We start from the raw sequence: 27,111 nt of genomic DNA, 5'->3' as shown, positions 1-27,111 counted from the left end.
CGTGGCCTCAGTACAGGACCACCAAATATGGTACAATGTGCCATCCTTTCTTCCACATTTCCAACACAGTGGAGATAACCCTGGAAACATTTTGGCTAACCTCATTGGGGGGAAGTGCCACCTATAAACCATCTTGTATATGTTTTCTTTAAACGCTGTAGATATTGTAAGTTTAATAGTCTTACTCCATAGATCCCACCATTTGCCCATTTCAATCTCATAGCCAAAATTTCCCTCCCATGCTATTAGAAGGCTTTTATCCATCTCTTCTTTAACATCTTGACAGGTCATAATCTTGACAGAGATATGCAGGAATTGTTAACCTAGGCAAAAGGAGATGAAGTCCTTAGCAGGAAGATTACATTCTAAAGTATCTCAGGCAGACATCTCTCTAATTCCCTGGAGTATAAGGAGGCTGTAGAACAGAGTCAGATTTGCAAGATTCTACTACTACAGCCAGTCTCAATAATAGTGGTTTCAGATTTCTTGTGATTTTCTGGTCTGATCTACCTAGTGAGGCTAACAATAATTCCTCCCAAATGCAGAAATTAATCAAAGTTGTCTGTTCCATTATTTGTGGGTTTAGAGATTCTGAAATGTCACTTTTGAGGGATGTTTCTGGGATGTCCTTCAAAGAGAAGCTGAAACTCTGGGATATCAAGAATGCTGTTTCTCCTAAAAAAGTATTTGACCATATCCTACACAAAATGTTGGGCTTTCCTTGTGCTTTGCTGTAGTCTAGTTACATCAGATCGCAAGCACAGATGGAACAATCTAGAAGCAATTTTCAAGAAAATCTTCCGCCTCCCAGGACTTGAGTACTTCATCGAAATTATTTGTTCTCTCTCCACTGGCCAGCTTCAAGTCATCCAAATGGTCCTTGTTGAAGTTTCCACAGGCGGCACACAGCTTCCCTCTGAGGCTCTCCTTGGCTGCCATTGTCACCATCCCATCAGGATGGAGATAAACTTGCACTTCAGAATCATGGTCAATAACAATTTTATCTTGAATTTTCCTCATGGACACAGGGCTGTTCTCATATGGCAGCTTTATATTCTGACCGTTTACCTGGAAAACATGATTGAGGTAGGAAAACAGTTAGCAACTTGAAAACATCCCCGCATCCATTTTTAAATGTTTGTTTTCTTCCTTTGAATCTACTCAAATAGTCCTCAGCTTAATTACAAAATCTTTTGCAAGAGATCAGATGTCTTGCAGACAACAGCTGATTAGAAAGAAAAGAAGATATTAGGTATCACCCCATTTTTTGCAAAAACATCTGCATACTTTTTTCATCAGGTGTCAACTCATTCGTTTATACCTGTTCCTGACTATTATAGTCTAGATTTGGAAGGCAAGCAATGGAAACTTGGTTAGTAATTGAAAGGGGTTTCCTTGAGTTGGAAAAACATGAAACTTTGATTTAGGGTTTTACTGATTAGATTGATTTATCGTTATAGAAATGGCTAGTTTCTAATATTATGGAAACATAAAAAGTTGAGGTTTAATGCCTTATTCTACTGCAATAGAGGGAGTCGGAAGTCAATATTTTTTTATCTCTCCCCTCCTCATTTTTCTTTCACTTTCTCCTCCCCACAGTCCTACTATTTGTTTTGTGTCTTTGTATTTTATTCTATAATAAAATGTTTCAACTGCCCCTTTACTGAAATATCAAAGAGCATTCCTGAACATGGCAGTAGCAACATTTTCTGTATAACAGAGGAGTGTCCATTAATTCAACCAGAATCTAGCTTGACTCAAAGGAGACTATCTTTTATTCAGTTACTACTACCAAATTTAAAAGGCAACATTATTGTTTAAATATGTAAAGCTGATTAAGGGTAGAGTATGAATTGTCCCATCTGCATTCTCCAGCCAGAATTTATGAAGGATTCTTCTAGGGGTAGGGTGGGGTGGAGATGGGGGGTAGGGGGTAGAGAGACTTTGAAGAATGTATGTTGAAGGCTACTAAGTCTTCCATAACTTCTTGATTTGCTCTTGATTTTCACTTACCCAAAACCTTTCTCGGTTTATTATCTGAATGAAGCCACCTCGAAAGTAAAAGAAGACAGATTTTCCAACCACCATCTCCTTCGTATATACTTTTCCAACGCTCACTAACAGCCTGAACCAGGAGGCAGAGTTCTGGTCACAAAGAGAAGCTATTTCGTAGACTCCACTGCAGGAATATCTCCCCGTGGCACCATCAAAAGAAGTGAACCGCGCTTGGGCAGTGAGTTGGCATTGAGTTTCCAGCGTCACGCAGCCACGCACGCCTTCCCGAAGGGCACAGGTCTCTCCAAGCTGGCAGCTGCTTTCGTTGCACTGGAGGTGGCCTGCTGACTGGCAGATGCATTTTTTTGTGCAGCCTTTCGAGTAAATGTGCTCGCCGATCTGTTGAGCAAAGTCCCAGAGTCAGTTACAATAAGGAAAGCATTCCCTCCCTCCCTCCGTTCTTCCAATTTTTGAGTTTTGCCCCATTTTATGACATTTTGTCACAGTTGTTAAGTGAATCACTGAAGTTGTTAAGTTAGTAATCCGGTTGTTAAGTGAATTTGGCTTGTCCATTGACTTGACTTGTCAAAAAGTTGCAAAAAGTGATTGTGTGACCTCAGGACACTGCAACCGTCATAAATATGAACCAGTTGCCAAACATCTGAGTCTTGATCACACAACCATGGGGATGATGCAAAGGTCATAACTTTGACAGATAGTCATAAAGTCACTTTTTTCAGTGTCGTTGTAACTTTGAATGGTCACTAAATGAACTGTTGTAAGTCTGTAGTCTGTCAGGAATCACTCCTAGTCTCCATCCCATGAGAAATAGCCCCTTTCTGCTCTCAGCCACATCAAGGGAGAGAGAAATTACCTTGAGGTAGGCTCCGCGATATGTGCAGCCACATTGCTTCATGGTTACACACTGAGATCCATCAAAGACATAGTCCTCATCACACTGACAGCCTTCAAAGCAGTTCTCTGAACACTGACTTGGACTAGACAAGGCGGCACAGGTGGAATCACAAGTTCTGGTACATGGCTCATAGTGGCTGTGGGCCGGACAGGTGAGAGCTGTGGAAAGCAGAAGAAGCAAATAGATTAAAATGGCTAGGGAATTCCCGGAAGTGAAGTCCACATCTCCTAAAATTGCCCAAATGAGAAATACTGCACTAAGAAAGTGCTAAGGACTAACAATCACATCTTCCAGGGGAGAAGAGTACAATCTAGAGAGGCATCTTGTCTCCCTGGAGCCTAAGAACCTAACCAAAACAATTAGGCCCACAAATTATTCCTCTTCCATCCTCCTTCACTTTGGCACGAATGACATAACAAAGAACCTGAGTAAAATATTGAGAGATTATAAGCAAGTAAGCAATAAAGTTAAGGATTCTTGGAACAAGTACCCATGTTTTTTCAAAAATAAGACCCAGTCTTAATTTCTTTTGGGCTCCAAAATAAGAACCAAGGCAGGTCTGGGGCTGATGATTAGTATCCAGCCCCACTCTAAGCAGTATGCATGATGTGTAATTTTAAAAAATGTATTTTTATTTTTATATATGTCCCTTTGTCTTGTCTGTAAGCCGCCCAAAGTCCCTAGGGAGTGGGCAGCATACAAATGTCAATAAACCTAAACCTGAATCTAAAATAGGTCTTATTTTGGGGGAATGACTTGAAGAGTACATGCGAGGCCCATGTTTTTTCAAAAATAAGACCCACTCTTAATATCTTTTGGGCTTCAAAATAAGAACTAGGTCTCACTTTGAGGGAAATTACTTCTTTCTTTGTCCATGTACTTGAAGAGGACATGGGAGGCCCACTTCTTCTGCTTCATTGTGGCAGGGCAGGAGGTCTTGCGGCCAGGACACCACAAACAACCAGATGGAATGGGCAGCTGGGCAGTTGTGCAGATGCTTAAGAAGGCCTTGTTTTGGGGATAGGGCTTATATTGTGCACAGTAGCAAAAACCATGGTAGGGCTTATTTTTGGGATAGGTGTTATTTTTGGGGAAACACAGTAATTGCCTAAACAACTCTGGAATCTCTTTGAATCAGGATGCATCCATGGTTGGTTAAGCACTAGAGGATGTTAGGATTTAAATGGTTGGGAACTGGATAGACTCAGCCATGAATAAGAATAGTAAGGCAAGGCACAGGAAGATAGACGAAGACATTTGAGGCAGAGAGTTGGCTATTTATGGAAAGTAACTTCCTACAAACTTACGGCAGAAGGAAGAGCTTCTCCAGGCTCTAATGTTGGCACCAGATGCCTGGCAAGCAGCTACATAGGCTTGAAGACTTCGACAAAGGGACTCTTGAGCCTCATTGGTTGTGCAGGCCTCATTCAAACAGTGCTCAAAATATTCTGCAGGGTCCACCAGTGAATGGCAGCCTATGAATGGACCTGTCTTGGAGGGGATCATTCCACAGAAATTCTCGGCTTCATATTTTGTTTTCTGGGCTTTGTTGCAGACGGGACATCTGTCCCCACAGCCATCAGAACAAATTACACCATTCACTGGGACCTTCCAAGAAGCCACAAATTCTTCCACATTTTCAGTGAGTTTTCCATTAGGTAGCATGAAGTCATCCTTTGGATCCCCATTGAAGTTGCCAGCTAGGCCACACATATGACCCATGTAAGTACTGGGCACAGAAACCTGAATATATGAAGAAGTATCATATAGGACTGTGAGGCCAAAGGTTGTAGAGATAATGATGTTGTTCCCTTCTTGGGTGATCCAGAATTTCCCATCAGCTGCATTCATTGGCAGGGTATACAACTGTCCATCCACCTGTACCAACAAAGAATGAAATTGAGGATATTTCTGGTTTTACATGCATAGAATTTAATGCTCATTTCACATTGCTTTTGCATTAGGAAAATCATCAGAAATACAAAGCATGCATTACCTCCCAAATCTCCCTCCCCCCTTTTTTTGAAATCCTGAGTCTTCTGAGATTAAGAAGCAACGTCACTGCTGAATGTAAAACTGAGTTTTTCTGCTTGATTGTGCTGCATTAAACCCCTAATAAATTTAATGCACCTGTTTTATTAAAAGAAAAAGACAGAGATTTCTGTTTCCAGTCATTTGGGAGCCATCCCTGCAATATTTCCATGTTCTCTGCAGTTATACAAAGACCAAATAAAATGTCTGTGTGGGGGTGTAGCCCCTATTCTCCAAACAGTTTGCTGGCTCTAGGATTCAAAGCCTTTTCCCCAAATATGATAATAAAAACCCATAAAATAAACTTCCTAGTGATAAGCTCTTTCACCTACCGTGGCCTGCCACTTTAGTCCCCTCTGAAGGGTGATTGTGGAACCATGAATGAAGACCTTCAGATTCCGGATTAGAATTAAAGGACCATCACCAAGCTTCTCATTCTCTACCCACACAGTGAAGTTCTGGAGCTGAGGATTGTGCTGGCAGACTTGAGCTAAGGTGTAAGTACAGGAGCCGTAGAGTTCAAAATGCCTTCCATCAAAGGAAATGAAATGAGGTTCCCCTAATACAATGGCCTTTCCATAGCCTATGGGGTGGCAGCCTTGAACGCCTTTTACAATCTTGCAAACCTCATATTCTCCACAAGAGAACTTTTGACATTCTATGGTTGCGTTATCCTTGCAGATGCACTTTTTCTCACAGGAAGTGGTGGGATAAAACTCTTCTCCCAGTTTGTAGTATCGGCCTTGGTCAAAACAGCCACAGTTTGCATTTGAAACACACTGATCCCCACTGCGGATATATCCAGAGTCACAAAAACATCCTTCCAGGCATGGAACATCACACTTCTGCGGTGAGATGAGGCTCTTGCATGTGGCTGGACAACCACTGCCACAGAGCTCATAGTGGGTGTTAGGTGGGCAAGACATACCTGAAGAACAGAATAAAGAGAATATTTCTTATCAAATTATCACAAAGAAGAGGGGTTAACCTGTTTTCCAAAGCACTAGAAGGCAAGATAGCAAACAATTAATTGAAACTATTCAAGGAGAGAATCAATGTAGAACTAAGGAGAAATTTTCTAACAGTGAGAACAATTAATCAGTGGAACGGCCTGCCTTCAGAAGTTGTAGATGCTCCATCACTGGAGGTTTTTAAGAAGAGACTAGACAGCCACTTGTCTAGAATATTATAGGGTGTTGTGTTTGTGCAAAGGGTTGGACTAGAAGAATCCAATGTCCCTCCCAACACTCTTATTCTTCATCCTTGCATTCTCAAATGTGGTTAAACTACACATCCATTGGTGATGCTGGCTTGAAATTCCAGCTTTTACAACACTGAGGCAGTGTGACCTCTTCCTATGAAATATTTTATTCAGAAAATGTGCACGCTAGGAAAAGTCAGCCAAAAGGGAGTACCTATGGAGAGGATTATGCAGGAAAATGTCTGTGAATATTAAAGCAAACGTATTCCTCGGAATGAATTCATTGAAAGGGTAGAGTCAAAGGGAAAGAGAAACTTTTATTGGACAAGACAAGGTATTTTATGTTGATAGAGTGGTTCTGATACTAGCCATTTAATACTTCTGTATAAGGGTTGAATCTAAATTAAACTTGTTCCACCTATGTCCCATTAATTTGCTATAGGAAATCAATATTTATTACAACCACAGTAACTATAGTTGCATCCATCTTAAAAAAAAATCCTTAAGGCATTGAACTGAAACAATATATCAATGAACAATGGGTCAGAGTTCAAAATATATTATAGAATTATTATTACAATAATTACAGAAAAAAATGGGGTGGGAGGATTAATATTGGGTTTAAACTCTGTTAAATATAAATGTTTTCTGTTCTGTAAAATTGCATACAGGTTGCATTGTTAATTCACAACCACTCTGATGCTTAATATATTTGGGGGAAGGATTGCTCTTATTTTAATATTTCTTTCCTATTTCTAATTCAGGCTGGTGATTTCAGTTTATCACAGATCGTAGATCCGCAGATCATTGGAACATTACCTTGCTGAACTTGCCACTATTTCAGACGTGTTGTGCTTCAAACACATCTGGGGGGCACCAAGTTGAGAAAGGCTACTGTGATATAAATGGGGCTCTTCATCAAATGACTCTCCCATTTCTATTACTGGATTTAGGCTCTCTTTCATCTCTTATGCCAGCTATTTTGTTTCCCCGAAAATAAGACATCCCCGAAAATATTGTAAAACAGCAGCAGTCATGAGGTGACCATACTCACTGCCTCCTGCACCTCAAAAATAATAAGACCTCCCCAAAAATAAGGCCAAGTGCTTATTTCGGGGGGGGGGTTTCAAAAGAAAACAAGACCCTGTCTTATTTTGGAGAAAACACGGTAAACTTTGAATGCAGGAGGGAAGACTTACTGCAGAAGGATGGTGATCTCCACTCCTCAACTTGGATGCCTTGAGCTTGACATGCTGTCACATAGGAGCTGATGGCAATACAGAGGGCCTCATGGTGACCTTGATATGTGCAGGTATCATAGACACAATCATCAAGATAAGACTGAGGATCAATGGCATCATGGCATTGCCTGAAAGGCCCACTCTTTCTTGTAAGAATCCCACAGTAGGATGGGCCTTGGTAGGTTTGTTTATCAGCGTCACTGCACACTGGGCAATTTTTGGTGCATCCAGAAGAGCAGCCAGGAATATCTTCCACCTTCCAGCTGTTTGCAAATTGAATTTCATCCTCTGCTTGGGTTCCATCTTTCATGAGAAAGTCATCATTTTGATCTTCATTGGCATTACCACATAGGCCACAGAGTGCATTGGCGTAAGAGTCGGGAACGATGACCCTGGCATAGCTGTACCAGTCAAAGCTGACACGCAGATCAAAGTCTGTCTTGATGAAGCCGTGAACTCCACTCTGGTAGATGCTCAGTTTATTTTCATAGGAGAAGGGCAGTTCCACAAAGATGCCATTGACCTGAATTAAAATATAGAAAAAAAAATAGTCAAGCCACTAATAATTATTTCAAATTAAAGAGTAGATTTGGTCTTATTAGATTTCAGACTCATCATCTCCCCTATTCCACTCCATGGGCTGTTTGACAAATAAGCAAAGTAAGAATTCTATCACTATTTAATAACAATAAATTTAGACATAGGAAAAAAACAAATGGAAAAGATGTAATTTAAATTTGGCCCTAGAAGATGAAACAATATAACAAATAAAATAAGTTGTAAAAATTATATGCAATTTTGCCTTTCTCATGAAAATTCTTGTGTGAGACTAATAAGTCTTGAAAAGGATTTCGTGGGATTCCACCTTGCAGAAGATTATTTTGCTATTTCAACATTTATATTGGGGCATTAAATTAAGCATGATAACATTTTGGCCTGTGCAAGTCCCATATATTTGACCCCTTAAATCTGCAACTATAATCCCATCCTGGTTTGAATCATAGCTAAACCTCCATACAACAACTAAGAAACATTGAGAACTTAACACCTATGAAGCTCTTATGCCTGAGAACCTGAAACTTGCAATGACTCTTTTTTTGTTTATTAATAGGACATTTGAACACCCCCTTGGATTAGTTTACATACCTGGATCTTTTCGGGAAACTCTTGGCTCATACTGATGGTAAAGTTGTAGATTTCCAGGGTCACCACTTTGGTGTAGGACACTGCCTTGTTGCCTCGGTGGTTATTCTCCACGGTGACCAAAAATGGGGTCAGAGAAGGATCCTGGGAGCAGAGCCCAGCCATTTGGTAAATGCAGGTTCCCATGAAATCGTATTTCTTCCCATCAAAGGTTGTATAGTGAGGGTCTCCGGTTCCTATGCAGGTCTTGTAACTGACAGCATGGCATCCCCGGACACCATTGACCACGCTGCATTTTCTCTTGCCCTTGCAAGAAGACTTTTGGCATATAGCCTTGCCTAATTTGGCATCACACTTGCAATGACTCTGGCAGTCTTCATCTCCCCAGAACTCTTCCCCTGCCTTATAGGTCACGCCTTGGTAAATGCAATTGCAGGTGTCTACCGGAATGCACTTCTCACCGCTGCGGACAAAGCCTTCGTCACACTGGCAGATTTGCGCACAGGTGTTGTTACAGGTGCTGGGAGCAGAACGGTCAGAGCAGGTGGCTGGACAGGCATTTCCACAGGTTTCATAGTGGCTGTTCTCAGGGCAGGATATTGGGACTACACCCTGTGTGTCTAATGCAAAAGAAGAAAAAGATTCACATTGGTTCTGGATAATCAAAGGAGTAGCAGGCTTTCCTTGTGGGATTTTGAAAGAGAAGGCAAAAGAAAGTCCTTTTAAAGCTTTGGGAAGAGAGGAAAGCATCTTTATGCAGGAAACTCTGCATTGTGGGAGGAGAGTTGTGTTAGTTTATGAGAGGGAAAAAAATCAGACGGAACCTATTTTATTAAAAGGCAGAAGCCTTTGTGAGCTGCACACCCTTCATCAGATGCAAAGAGCCACAAAAGCCAACACCTTGTAATAAAATTGGTTGGTTGGATAAGATGCTACTGGACTGCACTTGTTCGGCTTAATTACTGAAAAATGATGAATAAGCAGTGGAAAAGTAATACAGGAATGGGTGGAAGGAAGAAAAATACTTTTACACTTAGTGTTTCTTAACCTTGGCAGTTTGAAGATGTGTGGACTTCAACTCCCAGAATCCACCAGCAAGCCAAGTCCACACATCTTCAAACCGCCAAAGTTGAGAAACATTGTCTTACCCACATAGCAAGAGGAGAAAAAGTTAGTACTTTCCATTTACTCCCCCATCTCTTATTTGCCAGTTAACAAAACATTATTTACAGAGTACAGGGAACCATGGAAGAAAAAAACAAGCCTATCCTGTAATATTTCTTTTTTCTATTCCTAAAGTTTTAGACGTATTACTTCACACTTTAAGGTTGGGTGGGTTGGTAGGGAAATAATGAAACCATGGATCATTTGGACTTTGGCTTACGACTTTGTTTCTACCATTAGATTCTGTTATATTCAAGAATTTAGTTTTTTATTTTATTTCTGTTTTGGAAGCAACTCAGTGATTAGAGCAGCATTTAAGTCAAAATAAACAAATATTCAAATACAAGAGAAATGCAAATCAATTTCACATTTAATCTTGCTTATAAACATTTGATTTATTGTCAGTTTATTTTTCAGTGAAATATCCGGACTTGCAGTCCAAGCAAGTCAAAATCTACTCCCATGGACATTTCATGAGATTTAATCATGGAAAGAGGATCCATACCACACAGGCCAAAGAAATCTTGCCCACAATGAATGCATTTGTAAGCAAAATGGGATGACCATATTATCTGCAATCTGCATCGATGTTGATGCTGTTTGGTTTTGGGCTCTGCTGTTTTACAAGGATCTCGCTTGCTTTATATTTCGTGCTGCATCATCTCCCCTTCTGGATCTCAGATTTGCATCACTCTTTCCTCTCCCCCCTCTGAGCTTCACTTACTTGCATCTCAGTGCTTTTGCTCAGACGAAATTTCCACTGGCTCCCTTAGCCAAGGTTACCCACACCAAAACATGCCCTGGATGACAAAGAATGCAATCCTGCTATTTTCAAAGTACACACTGCATGTTATATTTAATGGATACACTTTACATCTTGTAATCTGTCATGCCAAGTTTCTCAGCAAATGGCAATACAAAGATGAACGGATAAAGGAGATGGAGGGAGGGGGAGAAAGTGAAAGAGAGAGAGTGAGAGAGAGTGTTTACTGCTGTGGGTAATTCTTTTGTTCCTTTTTTCCATAGAGTGAAAATTAAGGAGATTTTAATATGTAAGGATGTGAAGTGATTGTAGTCACCATGCTTATTGTCTTTGCATTCTCCTCCTGGTTAGCTGCAAATAGAATCTAGATCAACTCGGCTTGATTTCCGAATAGAGAAGTCAGTGGAAAATATAATGGATTGAAAGTGGCCCCAGTTCCATATGAGCAATCTGAGTATCCAATAAAGCTTTAAACATTTAAACGTATATTCTAATAAGAACCAGCTTTAAAAGACAGAAATCATCATCATCATCACCACTACCATCACTGTCAATTTATGAGGATACTTACCTGAAGAACAAAGAGCAGCAGTGCCGTAGCCATCAGATTTTCCACCTCCAAAGACAAAAAGTCCAAATGGAGTGTTCTCGTGTTCCACTGACAGGGCACGATCTGTTATCTCCATGTCTTCTTCAGCCCATGAATATTTTGTTTCTGGGATCTGTGTCCACTGGATCGTCCTGCCTTCCATTGTGATCCTACCCGATTCTGAGGATTTGGCTATAATCATGGCATGATTTGTGAAGTTCTTCATTCCATAAATGCGGTATGATTTGCAATAGCATGTTATGGCAGGGATGTTCATGAGGAAAGGGTCATAGGAATCATCTCCTCTTTTAGCACCAGTAAAAAAAAACAAGACTTGGATTCTAGCATCAGCAGAGATAAAAAGTGGTTGAGAGGCCGGGATCTCAATTTGAACGACTTCTCCAGCCACCAGAGGAAGAGATTCTTTCCTGGAGCTGGATTGATATTTGAGTAAAGTGTTCTCTGCAGAAAAAATATACGCAATATCAAATTTTGTCTGGAAAGAAAGAGGAGGGACGATGAAGGTGGTTCCCCAGCTCTGAACTGGCAGGAGCTGCTCAACAACATGATCACAGGTTGTGAACTTGGAAACACAGGTATGTCCACTCAAGACAGCCACAGGTTTAGTCGATTCAATCCTGGTGCCTGATAAATCTTCTGTGCTTTGCAGCTGAATTGCTTCAAAGGCCTTGAGGTCAGTCATCAAGATGGACCCAGGACCATAAACCTTGCTTTTGTATCTCACAGTGCCTTTCAGGTGGATGGTCACTTTTGTGAGAACCTCATGGGCTATGATAGCAAATTCCTTTGTGCCACTTCCTGTGGGGGTGACCACATAATATAAATGTCCCAGCTGGTGGATGGGATAGGTGATTGTTCCCTCACTTGAAAAAGGCAAGTAATTGTAGGAGATGACAGAAATGTCTTGGTCAGCTTCGATCAGCACCGCCTTATTAAATTTGTCACTTCCCACCATTGTTAAGGACTGTGGTAATTGAATGGAAATGACTTCTCCTTCATTGATGGTTTTGTGCAGTATTGTATTGCTTGTTGACACTGTAATATTTGTCACAAAATTATATCCAGAGATGTAAAGCTCAAGCTTTTGAGTAGCTTGTCCAGGATTGTAATTTTGCATGAAGGCAGTAACAAAATGCTTCCCCCGGGAACTTAAATGACAAGTTTCTGAAACAAAGAAGGACTCTTAGGAGAGGATAGATCTCATTATACATTAAATTAGGATACTTCCCCATCTTTATTCTTGTTTATGGTTGTCAAAAAGTCAAGAATGACAGCAGGTACATAAGAGCCATTGGCAACTTCAGATATCTAACTCAGGTAACAATTTTACCCTTTTATCACACCATCACCCGCTTCTCCCCCTTCTATATATATAGATCAATCACATCTACTATAGTGACAGTGCAATACCTCCCTCTATGCCCATGTGACCTTCAGACAGGACAAAATGTCACACTATGGCCCATGAGCATCTTTTACTGATTGGTATCATTGGTTTAAGACAATATGCACATTTCACCTTTTCCCCTTTGTTTGGATTGTCTTCCCTGTGGATAAATATCCCGAGAATCGTATTTTGAGATAACTCTGAACCATTAAGAACCCATTTCAGCCACCGTTCTAAAACAGCTGACTGAGGAACTCTGGGAGTTGAAGTCCACACTGTCTTGGGCTATAGTTCTCAAGCTACAATTATCTTTTGCCAAGGATACTTAGCCAGTGAACATAAAGGAATGAATATTTACCCTTAACACAGGTCAGGACTTCTTCTTGAAGGCGGCAGGTTTCATCAGCAGCACAAGAATGAGCCTCACATAGGAGCCCTTTACCGGGGACACAAGTACATTTTTCCTGGCAGGTATTCAGCAGAACTGTCTCATGGGGCTGGTAGGAAGAAACAGAGATTTTCAGAATTACAATATAGACATATATTGACTTTGGGATGTAAATTTTATTTAATTATATTATTTATTTGAATTTATGGAATGCCATGGTGGCCTAGAGGTGGAGTTCTTGCCTCACAGTCAGGAGGCTCTGAGTTCAATTCTAGGTAGCAGAAGATATTCCTCTCTTATTTTCGTATTATTATTTTCTTTGAGTTCATTTATGACCTTAGATTCTAAAAAGGTGACCTCTTTGCAAAGATCCGCAATAGAATGTTAGTCAGATTTTCATATTTCCCAATAGATTCATTTAGACATTGTCAATTTAGAAGGAATATCCATGGAAATAATCACCAGTGGTATAGCAAGAAAAAGAATGCTTTAGATACTTATTCAGTGTTTGATGGAAAAATTTGTGGTTTTAAGTCAGCCTGTACAATTTAAAACCTCAACTGTGTAACATAATACTGAAAGGAAGTTCACCAGTAAGATTTTTTTAAATAATGATCATGAAAAATCATATGTTTCCATATACATGCACATATATCTCTGGTACTGGATGAAGGTAGCCTGCATGTAGTCCTCGACTTAAAACTATTTGCTTAGTGATTATTCAAATATACCATAGCATTAGAAAAAAGGGACTCCTGAACTGTTTTCAAACTTATGACTGTTGCAGCATATTCATAATTGCGGCATCCCCATGGTCACATTATCAAAATTTGTGCCCTTAGCAACTGGTATAAAAGAAGCATTCTCCCTTGATTATCATTTGTAACCTTCCCAGCTGGAAGCTGACAAGCAAAGTCAATGGGGGAAGCCAGATTTTCCTAGTGATGCCATGCTTCACTTATCCAATGTGGCCAAAGAGGTTGCAAAATAGGCACAAGTCCCCTAACAACTGTCATCACTGAGCAGCAGAAATTGTGTTTGTAAGGTGAAGACTATCTATATATTTGCTAACCTCATAGTCGTGTCCATCTTGGGAACAGCCACAGGTTTCCACAGAAACACAGGAAAGGCCATCAAAGAAGAAGCCGGCATCGCACTGGCATCCTTTTGCACAGGTGTCCGGGCATGGATCAGGGTTATTGATCTTGGCACAACTAGTGGGGCACAGGTTGGCACAGACCCGATAGTGGCTATTGACTGGGCAGCTTGGAACTACATTGGAAAAAATAAATATTGATACGGTTCATATTAGTTGACATTTCTTGGGTGTTACTCAAGGCAGAGGAAAATGGAATGAAGTGGACGTAGCTACCCATTGAATGTACTGCTCAGATGCTCCATAGGATTCCCTTTAAGGATCTGAGACACATTTTATATTTTTATTACGAAGGGTTTTTTTACACTGAGATTTCAATATCAGTTTTCAATGTCAGCAGACATGAGCTTTGTCCCGGCTTAGGAGCAGCTCTGGACCTATGAGCTGAGCTGGCTTTGAAAGCTGAGTTGATTTATGGTTGGAAACACCCTCACACTTTCCAATCAGTCATTCCAGTTCTCAGCAAGAAACCCCACATAGTGTAATGTACTTCATATGAATGGCAAGAGGAGAGTCTTTAGTGATTTATCTCATGCACTTTTTTAGTAGACTGAAAGTTAAAGAATTTTCCATTACTTCAGGATCTGGGGGGAATGGGATCAGAGTATTCATGTGAAGCAATGGTCCCTGCATTCTCACAATAGCCAGAGGGAATGGGTGGAATGGGTGAGAGGGATCTTTGAGAAGAAAAACTTGCAGGCGGAATTATAGACCCCAAAGTGATCCCTGAGAAAGATGAACCACCTGTGTTTCTATTCAAATCTAATAACAACGTAAACAGCTTCATCAATTTATGAGGATACTTACCTGAAGAACAAAGAGCAGCAGTACCGTAGCCATCAGATTTACGAACTCCAAAGACGAAAAGTCCAAATGGAGAGTTCTCGTGTTCCACTGACAGGGCACGATCTGTTATCTCCACATCTTCTTCAGCCCATGAATATTTGGTACCTGGGATCTGTGTCCAACTTACCGTCCTGCCTTCCATTGTGATCCTACCAGATTCTGAGGATTTGGCTATAATCATGGCATAATGTGTGAAGTTTTTCATTCCATAAATGCGGTATGAATTGCAATAGCATGTTATGGCAGGGATGTTCATGAAGAAAGGGTCATAGGAATCGTCTCCTCTTTTAGCACCAGTGAAAAAAAACAAGACTTGGATTCTAGCATCAGCAGAGATAAAAAGTGGTTGAGAGGCCGGGATTTCAAGTTGAACCACTTCTCCAGCCACCAGAGTACGAGATTCCTTCTTGGAGCTTGATTGATATTTGAGTAAAGTGTTCTCTGCAGAAACAATATACGCAATATCATATTGTGTCTGGAAAGGAGCAGGAGGGACAATGAAGGTGGTTCCCCAGCTCTGAACTGGCAGGAGCTGCTCAACAACATGATCACAGGCTGTGAACTTGGAAACACACTTATGTCCACTCAAGACAGCCACAGGTTTGGTCGATTCAATCCTGGTGCCTGATAAATCTTCTGTGCTTTGCAGCTGAATTGCTTCAAAGGCCTTGAGGTCAGTCATCAAGATGGACCCAGGACCATAAACCTTACTTTTGTATGTCACAGTGCCTTTCAGGTGGATGGTCACTTTTGTGAGAACCTCATGGGTTATGATAGCAAATTCTTTTATGCCATTTCCTGTGGGGGTGACCACATAATATAACTGTCCCAGCTGGTGGATGGGATAGGTGATTGTTCCCTCACTTGTAAAAGGCAAGTAATTGTAGGAGATGACAGAAATGTCTTGGTCAGCTTCGATCAGCACCGTCTTATTAAATTTGTCACTTCCCACCATTGCTAAGGACTGTGGTAATTGAATGGAAATGACTTCTCCTTCATTGATGGTTTTGTGTAGTATTGTATTGCTTGTTGACACTGTAATATTTGTCACAAAATTATATCCAGAGATGTACAGCTCAAGCTTTTGAGTAGCTTGTCCAGGATTGTAATTTTGCATGAAGGCGGTAACAAAACTCTTCCCCCGGGAACTTAAATGACAAGTTCCTGAAAAAGAAAAAAAGAAGGTCTTGTAGGAGTGGATAGATCTACTTTTGTATTAAATTAGGATACTTTCCTCTTTGGATTTGGCTCTGTTAAACTTACCATTTCTATGTGCCCACCTCAGATGACCGACTGATCCTAACAACTTGAGGATGATAGATAAAGACTGATCATAAAGATTCGGCTTAAGTAAAGTTTAATCATAATTACCACATGAGCATAGCCTATTTTGGGAAACTGGTATAATAAAAACGGTTTGCTTTTGTAGAAACAATTTATCAAGTCTTCCTCCCATCCACTTCTCTAAAGCATCCTGGTGGTTCTTTAAAGGAGCAAGTATTATTTAAAAAAAATACATTTTTGGTCTGAATGGACTGCATAGTTGGACAGCAGTTTTTCTGAGTTCTCACAAGGAAGAAGTAAACTTCAGATCCCTCTTCACAATGCTGTGCTTTCTAAATGGATCAACAAATTTAAACCTGGATTATTATTATTTTTAAATGAAATTCTGGATAGAAAATGAAGGCCACTCGATATAAAATTTGTAATCCATTTTGTGTGTGTGCGTGTGTGTGTGTGTGTGTATGTATGTATGTATGTATGTATGTATGTATGTATGCATGCATGCATGCATGCATGGGATGCAGTGGTTGTGGCTAATACGCTGAGCTTGTCAATCAGAACGGTTGACAGTTTGGCAGTTTGAATCTCTAGTGCCGCATAACAGAGTGAGCTCCCATTACTTGTCCCAGCTTCTGCAACCTAGCAGTTCGAAAGCACATAAAAATGGAACAACTGGCCGCTGTGATACAATTGTACAATAATAATAATAATAATAATAATAATAATAATAATAATAATAATAATAATAATAATAATGTGAATGGTGACACCAAAAGTGAAAAACCAGAAAAACAGGCCACAGTTGAATTCTGGAAAGAATTGTGGGAAAATGCAAAGGACTACAACAAGGAAGCAAAGTGGATACATGACTTTGAGAAAAGCATTGGCAACAAACAAATGCAAGTATTAGAAATAACAACTGAGATGGTCAAAAATCGAGTTAAAAAGGTAAAGAATTGGACATCACCTGGAAAGGACCAATTACATGGTTTCTGGCTCAAATATCTGACCAGTTTACATGCAATATTGGCCAGGCAACTGAATGAAATTTTACAAAAGGGCCAAATTGATGAATGGTTGACAACTGGAAAAACATACTTGATTCAGAAAGATCCAACTAAAGGAACAACACCTGAAAACTATAGACCAATAACATGCTTGCCAACAACCTTCAAATTACTCACAGGCATTATTGCAGATAACATGATGGATTATTTGGAAACAAACAACATCTTGCCAGTAGAGCAAAAAGGCAACAAAAGAAGGAGCAGGGGCACAAAAGATCAGCTTCTAATTGATAAAATGATATTAGAAAATTGTAAGAACAGAAAAACGAACTTGAATATGGTCAGGATTGATTACAAAAAGGCATTTGACTCACTGCCACATAGTTGGATCATAAAATGCTTAGAAACAACTGGCATTAGCAAAAATATTACATCCTTTACTGAAAAGGCAATGAAACAATGGAGAACTGAGTTGGCAGTAGGGAATGAGAGCTACGGAATGGTTAATATCAAGCGAGGAATTTTCCAGGGTGATTCACTTTCACCTCTTCTCTTCATCATCGCAATGATCCCACTATCAGTAATCTTAAAAAAAAATGAAATTAGGCTACCAAACAGCCAAAAAAGCTGAAAAAATTTCGCATTTACTATATATGGATGATTTGAAACTCTATGGAAAGTCAGAAATAGAAATCCAATCATTGACAAATACAGTCCGAGTATTCAGCACCGATATTTCAATGCAGTTTGGCATGGAAAAATGCGCCACTGTATCCATAAAAAGGGGCAAAATCACTGCATCTGAGGGAATTGAAATGCCCAATGGCCAACTAATTAAATGCAAAGAAAATGAAGCCTACAAATACTTAGGCATTCTGCAGTTGGATAACATCAAGCATGGAGAAGTAAAAACTATTGTCAGACGAGAGTACACCAACAGAGTTAGGAAAATTTTGAAATCTAAATTGAATGGTGGAAATACAATCAAGGCCATAAATACCTGGGCAATACCAGTTATAAGATACACAGCTGGCATAGTTAACTGGACACAAACTGATTTGGACCTTTTGGACCGAAAAACCAGGAAACTAATGACAATGCACTACAGTCTACATCCACGTGGTGATACTGATAGACTGTACCTGCCCCGAAAATCAGGTGGCAGAGGATTATTACAAGTGAAGCAAACAGTTGAAGAAGAAAAACATGCACTGGCTGATTATTTAAAAGAAAGTCAAGAACATCTATTAATCGAAGTAAAGAACAAAAATCTACTGAAGGCCCAACAGACAAAACAAGAATACAGAAAAGATGTGATAAAATCAAGAATGGAGAGTTGGCAGAACAAAGCACTGCATGGTCAATTTCTGGAAAAAATAAAAGATAAAGTGGACAGGAAACAAACTTGGTTATGGTTAAAAACAGGTACATTAAAGAAAGAAACAGAGTCACTAATCCTGGCTGCGCAAGAACAAGCTATCCGCACAAATGCCATTAAGGCCAAAATCGAAAAATCCTCTGGTGATGCCAAATGCAGACTTTGCAAAGAAGCTGACGAAACTGTTGATCACATACTCAGCTGCTGTAAAAAAATCGCGCAGACTGATTATAAATTGCGGCACAATTCAGTAGCACAAATGATCCATTGGAATTTGTGCAAAAATTATAATATTAAAACAGCAACAAACTGGTGGGAACATCAGCCTGAAAAAGTCACAGAAAATCAGATGGTCAAGATCTTGTGGGATTTCCGTATACAAACCGACAAAATACTGGCGCATAATACACCAGACATCACACTGGTTGAGAAAAATAAGGTCACAATCATAGACATCGCAATACCAGGTGATAGCAGGGTCGCCGAGAAGGAACATGAAAAAATCGCAAGATACCAGGACTTAAAAATCGAAATTCAACAACTATGGCACAAACCAGCAGTGGTAATTCCAGTGGTAATTGGCACACTGGGTGCTATTCCAAAAGCACTGGAATTACATTTAAAACAGTTAAAAATTGACAAAATCACCATCAGTCAAATGCAAAAAGCCGCACTGCTTGGATCTGCACGCATATTACGAAAATACGTTACGACGTCCTAGGCCCCTGGGTGGGGCCCGACTAGTAACCAATGCCAAATCCGGCGAAACAACTGGCCGCTGTGATACAATTGTACAATAATAATAATAATAATAATAATAATAATAATAATAATAATAATAATAATAATAATCCTAAATTATGAATTAAATGGTCTTCCTGTCTCGGTAGAGTAGTAGCAACTGTTCCTTCCTGAATTTCCCGTATGGGAGGGGCACGGAGGTTGGAGGTCGGCTCGTGTGGGAAAAAATGGTGGCTCCTCATTTTTCTTTGAAAAATATTTCCCTGGGACTATTTCACCATTTTAATTTGCTCAGTTCTTTGTATTAACATCTATATCATTCTGGATTGACTTGGAGTTCCTGCCTACTGGTAAGTGAGCTGGGTTTTTTTCTTTTATTTTTTAATGTATTTTAAAATAATGTAGGTTTTTAAAAATGTGCAGTTGCTGTTTTTTTATTCAAAACAATATGTGTAACACTATGATGTGCCATGGAAAAATCATTGAATTGATATTTACCAGGAAAGCAAATATGAAGCCTTCCTGTGGAGCAATTGTATACTTCTGGTTACCAGATGTTAGCAACAAACAACAAAGAGATGACTATCACCTAATTTTGCCAACATGATGAGATATCCTGGACTATTTGCCTAGTAGCTATTGGAGACAGAATGCAGGACTAAATTGAGGCTGTAGTAGCAAGAATGGTTTTTGTTCCCAAAGCAAGGTTAAAAAAAAACCCTGAAAGAACAAAAGGGTTTTATTAGGGTATTTTCCTGATCAAAACTATAATTGTTTCTGCACGACACCCTTAATCACAAATAGCCAACTACATTTCATTCTAAATAGTTTTATTTCCTTTATTGTATGTGGTTACTCAAGTCCAAAAACTGAGTTAATTGGATAAACTCAGCTCCACAATTTACTAAATATACAGTTACAGGAATTTCATGTATAGTATGCTGTCTCTTAGGGTTTATTGAACATAGGAGAATAATATGAGAGGGATTTGATGTAAAATAAGCTCTTTTAATGAATTCAAAATCAACGCAGCAGACAAGACATGGGAGTGAACATAATACACACTTTAACAATATTTTTTTTCTTTTAGCCATCAAATACTGCAGCAAGTGTGTCAGTAATAATAGCAAGACAGGCATAGGATTTTCCAGCCAGGTTAATTTTACTTTTTTATGGTTTTGATGTTGTATTTAATTTGACCTGTATTAGAAACTTATGAAGGCTGTGCAACATTTTGAGGTGGTATAGAGTATGTAAAGGCATGAATACAGTAGAACCTCTGGTCACAACAATAATTTGTTCCATAACTTTGGTCGCAAACTTATTTGGTCATGAATTAAACCTAATTTTGGAAATTTGGCGCTTACAAAAAAAATGGTGCAGAAGGGGAAATCAGCCGGGGGGCGGGGGGGAATGTGAATATTTTGGTCAGAAGCGTTCGTGACTAGAGGTTCTATTGTATAACATTTTTGTTGCCCTAAAAATGTTTTTCCTTAAAATTAGAAAGCATCTGCTTTAAAAAGTTGCAGATGGTGCTATATTTATCATTTCACATGATCCAAAGCATTTTTTTCTGATGCTTACTATATCCTTATTGTAATTATTATCATTAATTCTAATCTACTGATTATAGATAAGATCTTTTGGTCAACCTGCCAGAATTAGGTAATTAGATAATTCTGGTAGGTGTGTGTGAAGCAATATTTCAGGTTTAAAAAAATATTCCTAGGAGTTTTACAGTCTGAACATTATATGTGCTTGCCTGCTGGTAAGTGAGCTAGGTTTTTTTCTTTTATTTTTTTAATGTATTTTAAAATAATATTTTATTTATTGTGCATAGGATTTTTTTAAATAGTTTTATTCTGTGTGGATTCTTTTTTTAAATAGTCTTAGACTACTTAAAAAAAGATTCTGTCCAAAATACAAAATACCAGCTGCAGTTATTCACTTAAGAACTGTGGCAAGAAAGGTGGTATAGTGACTAAAGTTACAATGGCATTGAAAAAAGTGACTGATGACCATTTTTCACACTTAGCGACCATTTTCACACTTAGTGACCGTTGCAGCATCCTCATGGTCACGTGATCAAAATTTTGGCAACAGATTCGTATTTATGATGGTTTCAGTGTTCTGGTGTCATATAATCACCTTTTGACAAAGTCAAATGGGGAAACCAGATTCACTTATGTTACTAACTTATCAGCTGCAGTTATTCACTTAAGAACTGTGGCAAGAAAGGTGGTATAGTGACCAAAGTTACAATAGCATTGAAAAAAGTGACTGATGACCATTTTTCACACTTAGTGATCATTTTCACACTTAGCTACTGTTGCAGCATCCTCATGGTCACGTGATCAAAATTTTGATGTTTGGCAACAGTTACAATTTATATTTGTAAATTGTAGTTATGTTGAAATAAAAAAAATATTACAATACTATTTTTGCATTGTATGAAAATTTTTGTTGCTCTGTATAAAATTTTTAATCAAGCCCCCCCCCCCCCGGTCAAAGGTGTCCCTCTTTACCAATCTGAAAATCTGGTCACCTTACTTTAAAACGATCTTGAGGAGAAATAGTTCCAAGCTCAGCATTCCCTCCATGTGTGGGCAAATACAGAGACACCCCAAAATTCCTTCCATGCATTTGAAATAACAGAAATATACATCAAACAGTCCAGTTTACTCACCACAGATTTGGGCCAAACCTGCCAAAAGGAGGAGAAGTCTTCTCAGTGCCATACCTACAAAAGGAGAAGAGATTAAGGATTTTTTTTCTCCCTGCACCGACACATCCTGCACCCCCAGATCCACTGGGGAAACAAAGCCCAGCTGTCACCATGCAGACATCATCATAACTGGCATGAAATTAAAAGGAGAAATGATGATAATTAGTTTGTCAAACCATGATTGACAGCCAGTTTGATGTAGCAGTAAAAGGCCAGGAAACAGGAGGTGGGGAAAAGGCCTGAGGAGAGGGGAGTGCAACCAGTACATTGTTCCGGGGCCCATGGAGCTCAAAGGGAAATTTGTTTTTAAATTTTTACAAAGCCAAATTTTTTAAAAGAAAAACAATGTTGGATAGATACTTCATACTCTATACTCTGTGTGCACAGCAAAACCGCCTTGCAGCCTTATTTGACATAACCTTTATTGAATGCATTGCTTATGTATTTTGTTTCATTATTGTTTATATACTAATGTGCATTTATTGTTTTTATTATCTTTTACAGAAGTGCCTGTTCCTCTTTTTAATATATTTGCAAGTATGTTTGAATAAACGTACAATTATGACATTATTGATTTTTGTGCCCATGTGTAGGAGGTTGTGTGTGTATGGGGGGGCTATTAGTCTTTTTCCAGCCCTTCATAATCCCCTCGGTGGCCCTGGCTGGGAGTTATAACTCTATAATAGTCCTGAAGCAGTTGGTGACAATCCACTCATCAGGAGTCACGGGTAAATTGAAGATATCGCTCCCAAGTATAACTATTATTAATGATGATGGTTGGGGCACATTATGCAATGATCCACCTCTCTGGAGGAGCCTGTGTTGCTGGGGAAGATGGAAGGGAAAAGGATGACCAGCAGCAAAGTGCATAAGCTCATTTATACTGACGATGGGACACCCGTGAAAGACCAGAGAAAATCAAAGTGGTCATTAAGAAATGGCACCAATTTGATAGCAGATCAATAATCAGTCAGTGATATTTAAAGGCACCCAAAATATTCTTTATTTTTTGAATATTTGGTTCAATATGTTGACACTGGTATCAATGGGAGGGCAACACAAGGGAGGCTAGAAGTTTCTAGAAGGGAAAAGGGTTACATATAGTGTGTTATTAGGCGCCCCCTTGAGGGTGTTAGGCAAATCAATCCAGGGATTAAAAAGCCCGCCAAAAGATAAGGTAGCTGGTGAGGTAAATTTAAGCAGCCAATCAGAAATGCCGATGTAATATATGAACTGCATACAATACCTGTTGTAAGGAGATTTGGTGCACTTTTTTTAAGGCATTAGTTCTGACCAGAAATAATTTTTTTTAAATGTTCCCGCCCATCTTTGTGTGATTATTTGGTATAATTCACACTATATGAAATAAATGACTCATCTTTGGTCAGAGCCAATAAATATATGCAAATGCCTCAGTGTTGCAGCTTTAGTTAAAGAACTAGTCCTCATGACTAGGGGACGAGAGCCGAGGTGGCGCAGTAGTTGGGGTGCAGTACTGCAGCCACTTCAGCTGACTGCTAATTCTACAGCTCAGCGGTTCAAATCTCACCGGCTCAGGGTTGACTCAGCCTTCCATCCCTCCGAGGCTGGTAAAATGAGGACCCAGATTGTGGGGGCGATATGCTGACTCTGTAAACTGCTTAGAGAGTGCTGAAAGCCCTATGAAGCGGTATATAAGTCTAACTGCTATTGCTATTGCTATGAGACTTTTGAGAGAATTTGAATCTGAGTAAGAGTGGGTGAAGTAAGGAAAAATTGCTCTCTAGACTCTACTCCTGCCTGCATTAAGCTGACAAAATGCCCCCTTTAATCTATGAGCAAATATGTGTAAGACTGTGCTTTAAGGCCAAATAAGTAAAACCAGGGGTATATTTGATATGTAAGAAAATGTAGCAGGTGCTCTCACAAAATGGCTGCCCTGATGAGTGCATGGGCATCCTTGGCAATTAGAGTTTTGGTCAAAATGTGTTATGACATCATAGCTCTCATGGATGCTTATAGGTGGGTGTTATTGGGCTCAAAATGCTTTTTTAAAAATAAAAACAAATCAGTGAGCTTTTTTTTAAAAAAAAAAAGCTTAAATAGCGTAAATAGCAAAGTTGGAAAGTAATTCCCAAACTGCATACAGTATTGAATTTTCAGATCCACTATTCATTCTGGGGTTATAAAACAGCTAGTATCTAATTCAAATTTGTGCTTCGGTTTCAAGAGATAAATCAATTCAATATGTACGTCGGGCATGCACAAAAGTCCATGAAATTTTTGAACTCAATTGAGTGCATTTGATTTGATCTGAAGCATTGAATTGATCCAGCAATTTGGTTCATCTATTTAAATCAAAGGGCCAATTTGGTTGCATTACCTTCAAACAGAAGCTTCACATAGCTGTAATATTGATTGATTTCATGAAAGAAAATCACACATGTTAAGAGAAAAACACACACTGAACTCAACCCCCAACATTTGCACAAGAACCCATGCAAGCACACACCCACAAAAATTTTAAAAACCTAGAAAAAAAACAGTGCATTACAAAGCAAACAAATCTGTTGAATGACACATTCGTGCTAATGGAAGCAGTTCAAAGAAGCAGATGTAGAAGTTTATATACTACAGGAAAAATACCTACCATATACCCTTCTTCATTGTTAGGATTCCCACCAGCCCACAACTTTAAAATTCAAAATATGACTCTAGACTGGTCTATATTTCTTAGACTGACAGCATTGTTAAAAGTGGAAAGAAATGAGTTCTTCTTTATGCTTCGACAAAGTTTACTTATGTCATCAACTTGTCTTCAAATCCTTTGGAATAGAATTTTCCATTTTCTAAAACCTGAACTGATCAGATTGAGTGCTCCATCCTTTCCTATATAGATACTTTAATAGACGCATAGGTGAAAAACTTGGAGCAGAACCTCATTTGATAAGGTGAAGAGTTCTCCTGTTCTTCATTGCCAATATATTTTTTTCTAAAATTCTAGATTCAAAGAGGGGAAAAACCTGAAGCTTAATTGAGAAAACTCAAGTATCATTTCTTGTTTAGTTTGCTGGAGCAGTTTAGAAGTCACTTAATGCTCAATGTAAAAAAATCTTGCTTACCTTCAACCCAAGAAATCAGCCTTGGTCTGACAGAGAAAGAAGAGAAGGGAAAATTCTTCTCCTTCTATTTTTATCAGTGTTTCTTCTCCTTTTTATAGATGCAGAGATAAAAACAATGAATTTCTGTGGAATTATCAGTCATACCAAGAAGACTGTGGTTATTACTTGGAAAAATAAAGGGGAAGCCTTAACCATGACACACTGGCTGATTTGTTTGGCAATCCAATTACAAATTTGAATGAAATCACTTAGCACTTTCTTTCCCAATTATGTGATCAGAAATAAAAATGCTAGTAACCTAAGAGGCAACTCTGCAAAAGAGAGTTGGATCATTCAACCACCTGAACCATGATAGATAACCATAAGTTAATGAGATTTGGATATTACGTACTGTTGTGGCTCTGCAGGAGCCTTTGGAGCTGCTATCAGATTCTGACAGCGAGGGGCCCTATGAGTCAGACCTGGAGGAGGTGGAGGGCCCTGGACAGGGTTCTGACTCCGAGCAGGGCTCAGAGAGGCTAGTTGGTCCCCAGGTAATGACTGAGCCTTGGATCAGTGAGAGAGGCTGACACAGAAACTTCCTGTGAGTTGTTTCGGGATGCACGCAGGAGAAGGGCTGACCATGTAAGGAACAATTGAGGACTCACAGGAGATGATAACAAGCAGCTGTTACTCGTTAGGATCTCCTCATGCGGATAAAAGACTGATGGTGCCATGCCCTGGTTGCAGAAGTCAACGTTCCATTTCTGTTCTAGTCAACGTTCTCCGTTCGTGGGCAACCATCGAGAAAAGCATTTGGATAAGTGACTTGATTTATATAATTCTGTTTTGTAGTAGTTTATGAGTGAGGACTTTTGCCAGAGCATTTATCTGTGTTTATTTTGGGCTCGCAGCCAGCAAGATCCGGGACTGATAAAAACATTCCTTTGAACGTTCTGTTTGGCTTTCGTTTCTGAACGGACAAGGTGGGGATCAGAACAACCTACTATACAGTTCAGTGGTGGGTTTCAAAAAATGTTCGAACCTATTCTGTGGGTGTGGCCTCTTTTGTGGGAGTGGCTTGCCACCCATGTGACCGGATGGGAGTGGCTTGCCGCCCATGTGACTGGATATGAAGATGCCAACGACACTTGTCAGAACCACCTTAAATTACCTCACACACAGCACTGGCATGCATAAGAATAGGATGTAAACTTGGTTTTTAAAAGGCATCTTTGGTTTGCGTTAAAACAACTTCAACACACGCAATGTTCTGATTGCACCACAAACGCAGTAGTCATCCTTACCTTTCACAGAGGCCCTGAGTTTTATAAATATAGCATGATAGTGTAGAATAATCATATCCAAGGACCAGTGGTGGGTTTCAAAAAATTTTGGAACCTCTTCTGTAGGTGTGGCCTGCTTTCCGGGTCCACTGGTGGAACCTCTTCTAACCGGTTCGGTAGATTTGATGAACCGGTTCTACCGAATAGGTGCGAACTGGTAGGAACCCACCTCTGATACAGTTGGTCCACAGAATTGCTTCTGATATATTTGCTCAAATCAATATTAAATTGAAGGAAAACATGTAGTAGTTTGCAGTTGAATGAATCTGATTTACAAGGGAGGCAAATAAAATTGACATCAATTATTGTTTGACTCACCCATACCTGGTGAATCTTTCTTTGAATCAACAGCAGCCTTGCAGAAAACAGAATCTGTAGAAGGTTGAAAATGTTCCTTTCACAGCATGATTGGATAGTAGAGCTACAAAAGTGGGGAGAAGCCATAAGTGCCTCCCATTACGGAGATGTGAGGAATGAAATTAGCCTACCAGTTATTGGAGAATTCTGACTGAGAGTTATTGGCTATTGATTTGTTGTTATCAATTCATCCATGAGGTGATCAGAAATTACACTATGAATGTTGCCATTGTATTAATAAGTCCTGTCCTGCCTCTCTTGTTTCTGTTCCCAGCCAGTAACTATCCCCCCAACATCCTTGCAAGATAATAAATGACAAAATCTAATCGATTTTATATATGTTACAGCAATG

The 27,111-nt window shown here is 39.4% G+C and overlaps 1 protein-coding gene across 1 annotated transcript; it reads right to left on the bottom strand.

The window, feature by feature from the left end:
• On the bottom strand, positions 1-26,724 carry LOC148043047 (IgGFc-binding protein-like). Its single transcript, XM_087728014.1, has 11 exons — positions 26,721-26,724; positions 14,803-16,005; positions 13,912-14,111; positions 12,810-12,948; positions 8,531-9,132; positions 7,343-7,907; positions 5,275-5,870; positions 4,219-4,789; positions 2,870-3,069; positions 2,014-2,394; positions 1-1,068 (listed from the first exon to the last, which is right to left on the bottom strand). The coding sequence occupies exons 1-11, from the start codon at positions 26,722-26,724 to the stop codon at positions 775-777; spliced, it is 4,755 nt and encodes a 1,584-aa protein (XP_087584140.1). The 3' UTR covers positions 1-774.
• Positions 26,725-27,111: the final 387 nt, after the last annotated feature.

The sequence above is a fragment of the Thamnophis sirtalis genome, unplaced genomic scaffold, assembly GCF_051295495.1.
Source record: "Thamnophis sirtalis isolate CommonGarterSnake01/CBP01778 unplaced genomic scaffold, rThaSir2_p1.2 scaffold_13, whole genome shotgun sequence".
Classification (NCBI taxonomy): domain Eukaryota; kingdom Metazoa; phylum Chordata; class Lepidosauria; order Squamata; family Natricidae; genus Thamnophis; species Thamnophis sirtalis.
This window is presented reverse-complemented; position numbering and strand designations above follow the sequence as displayed.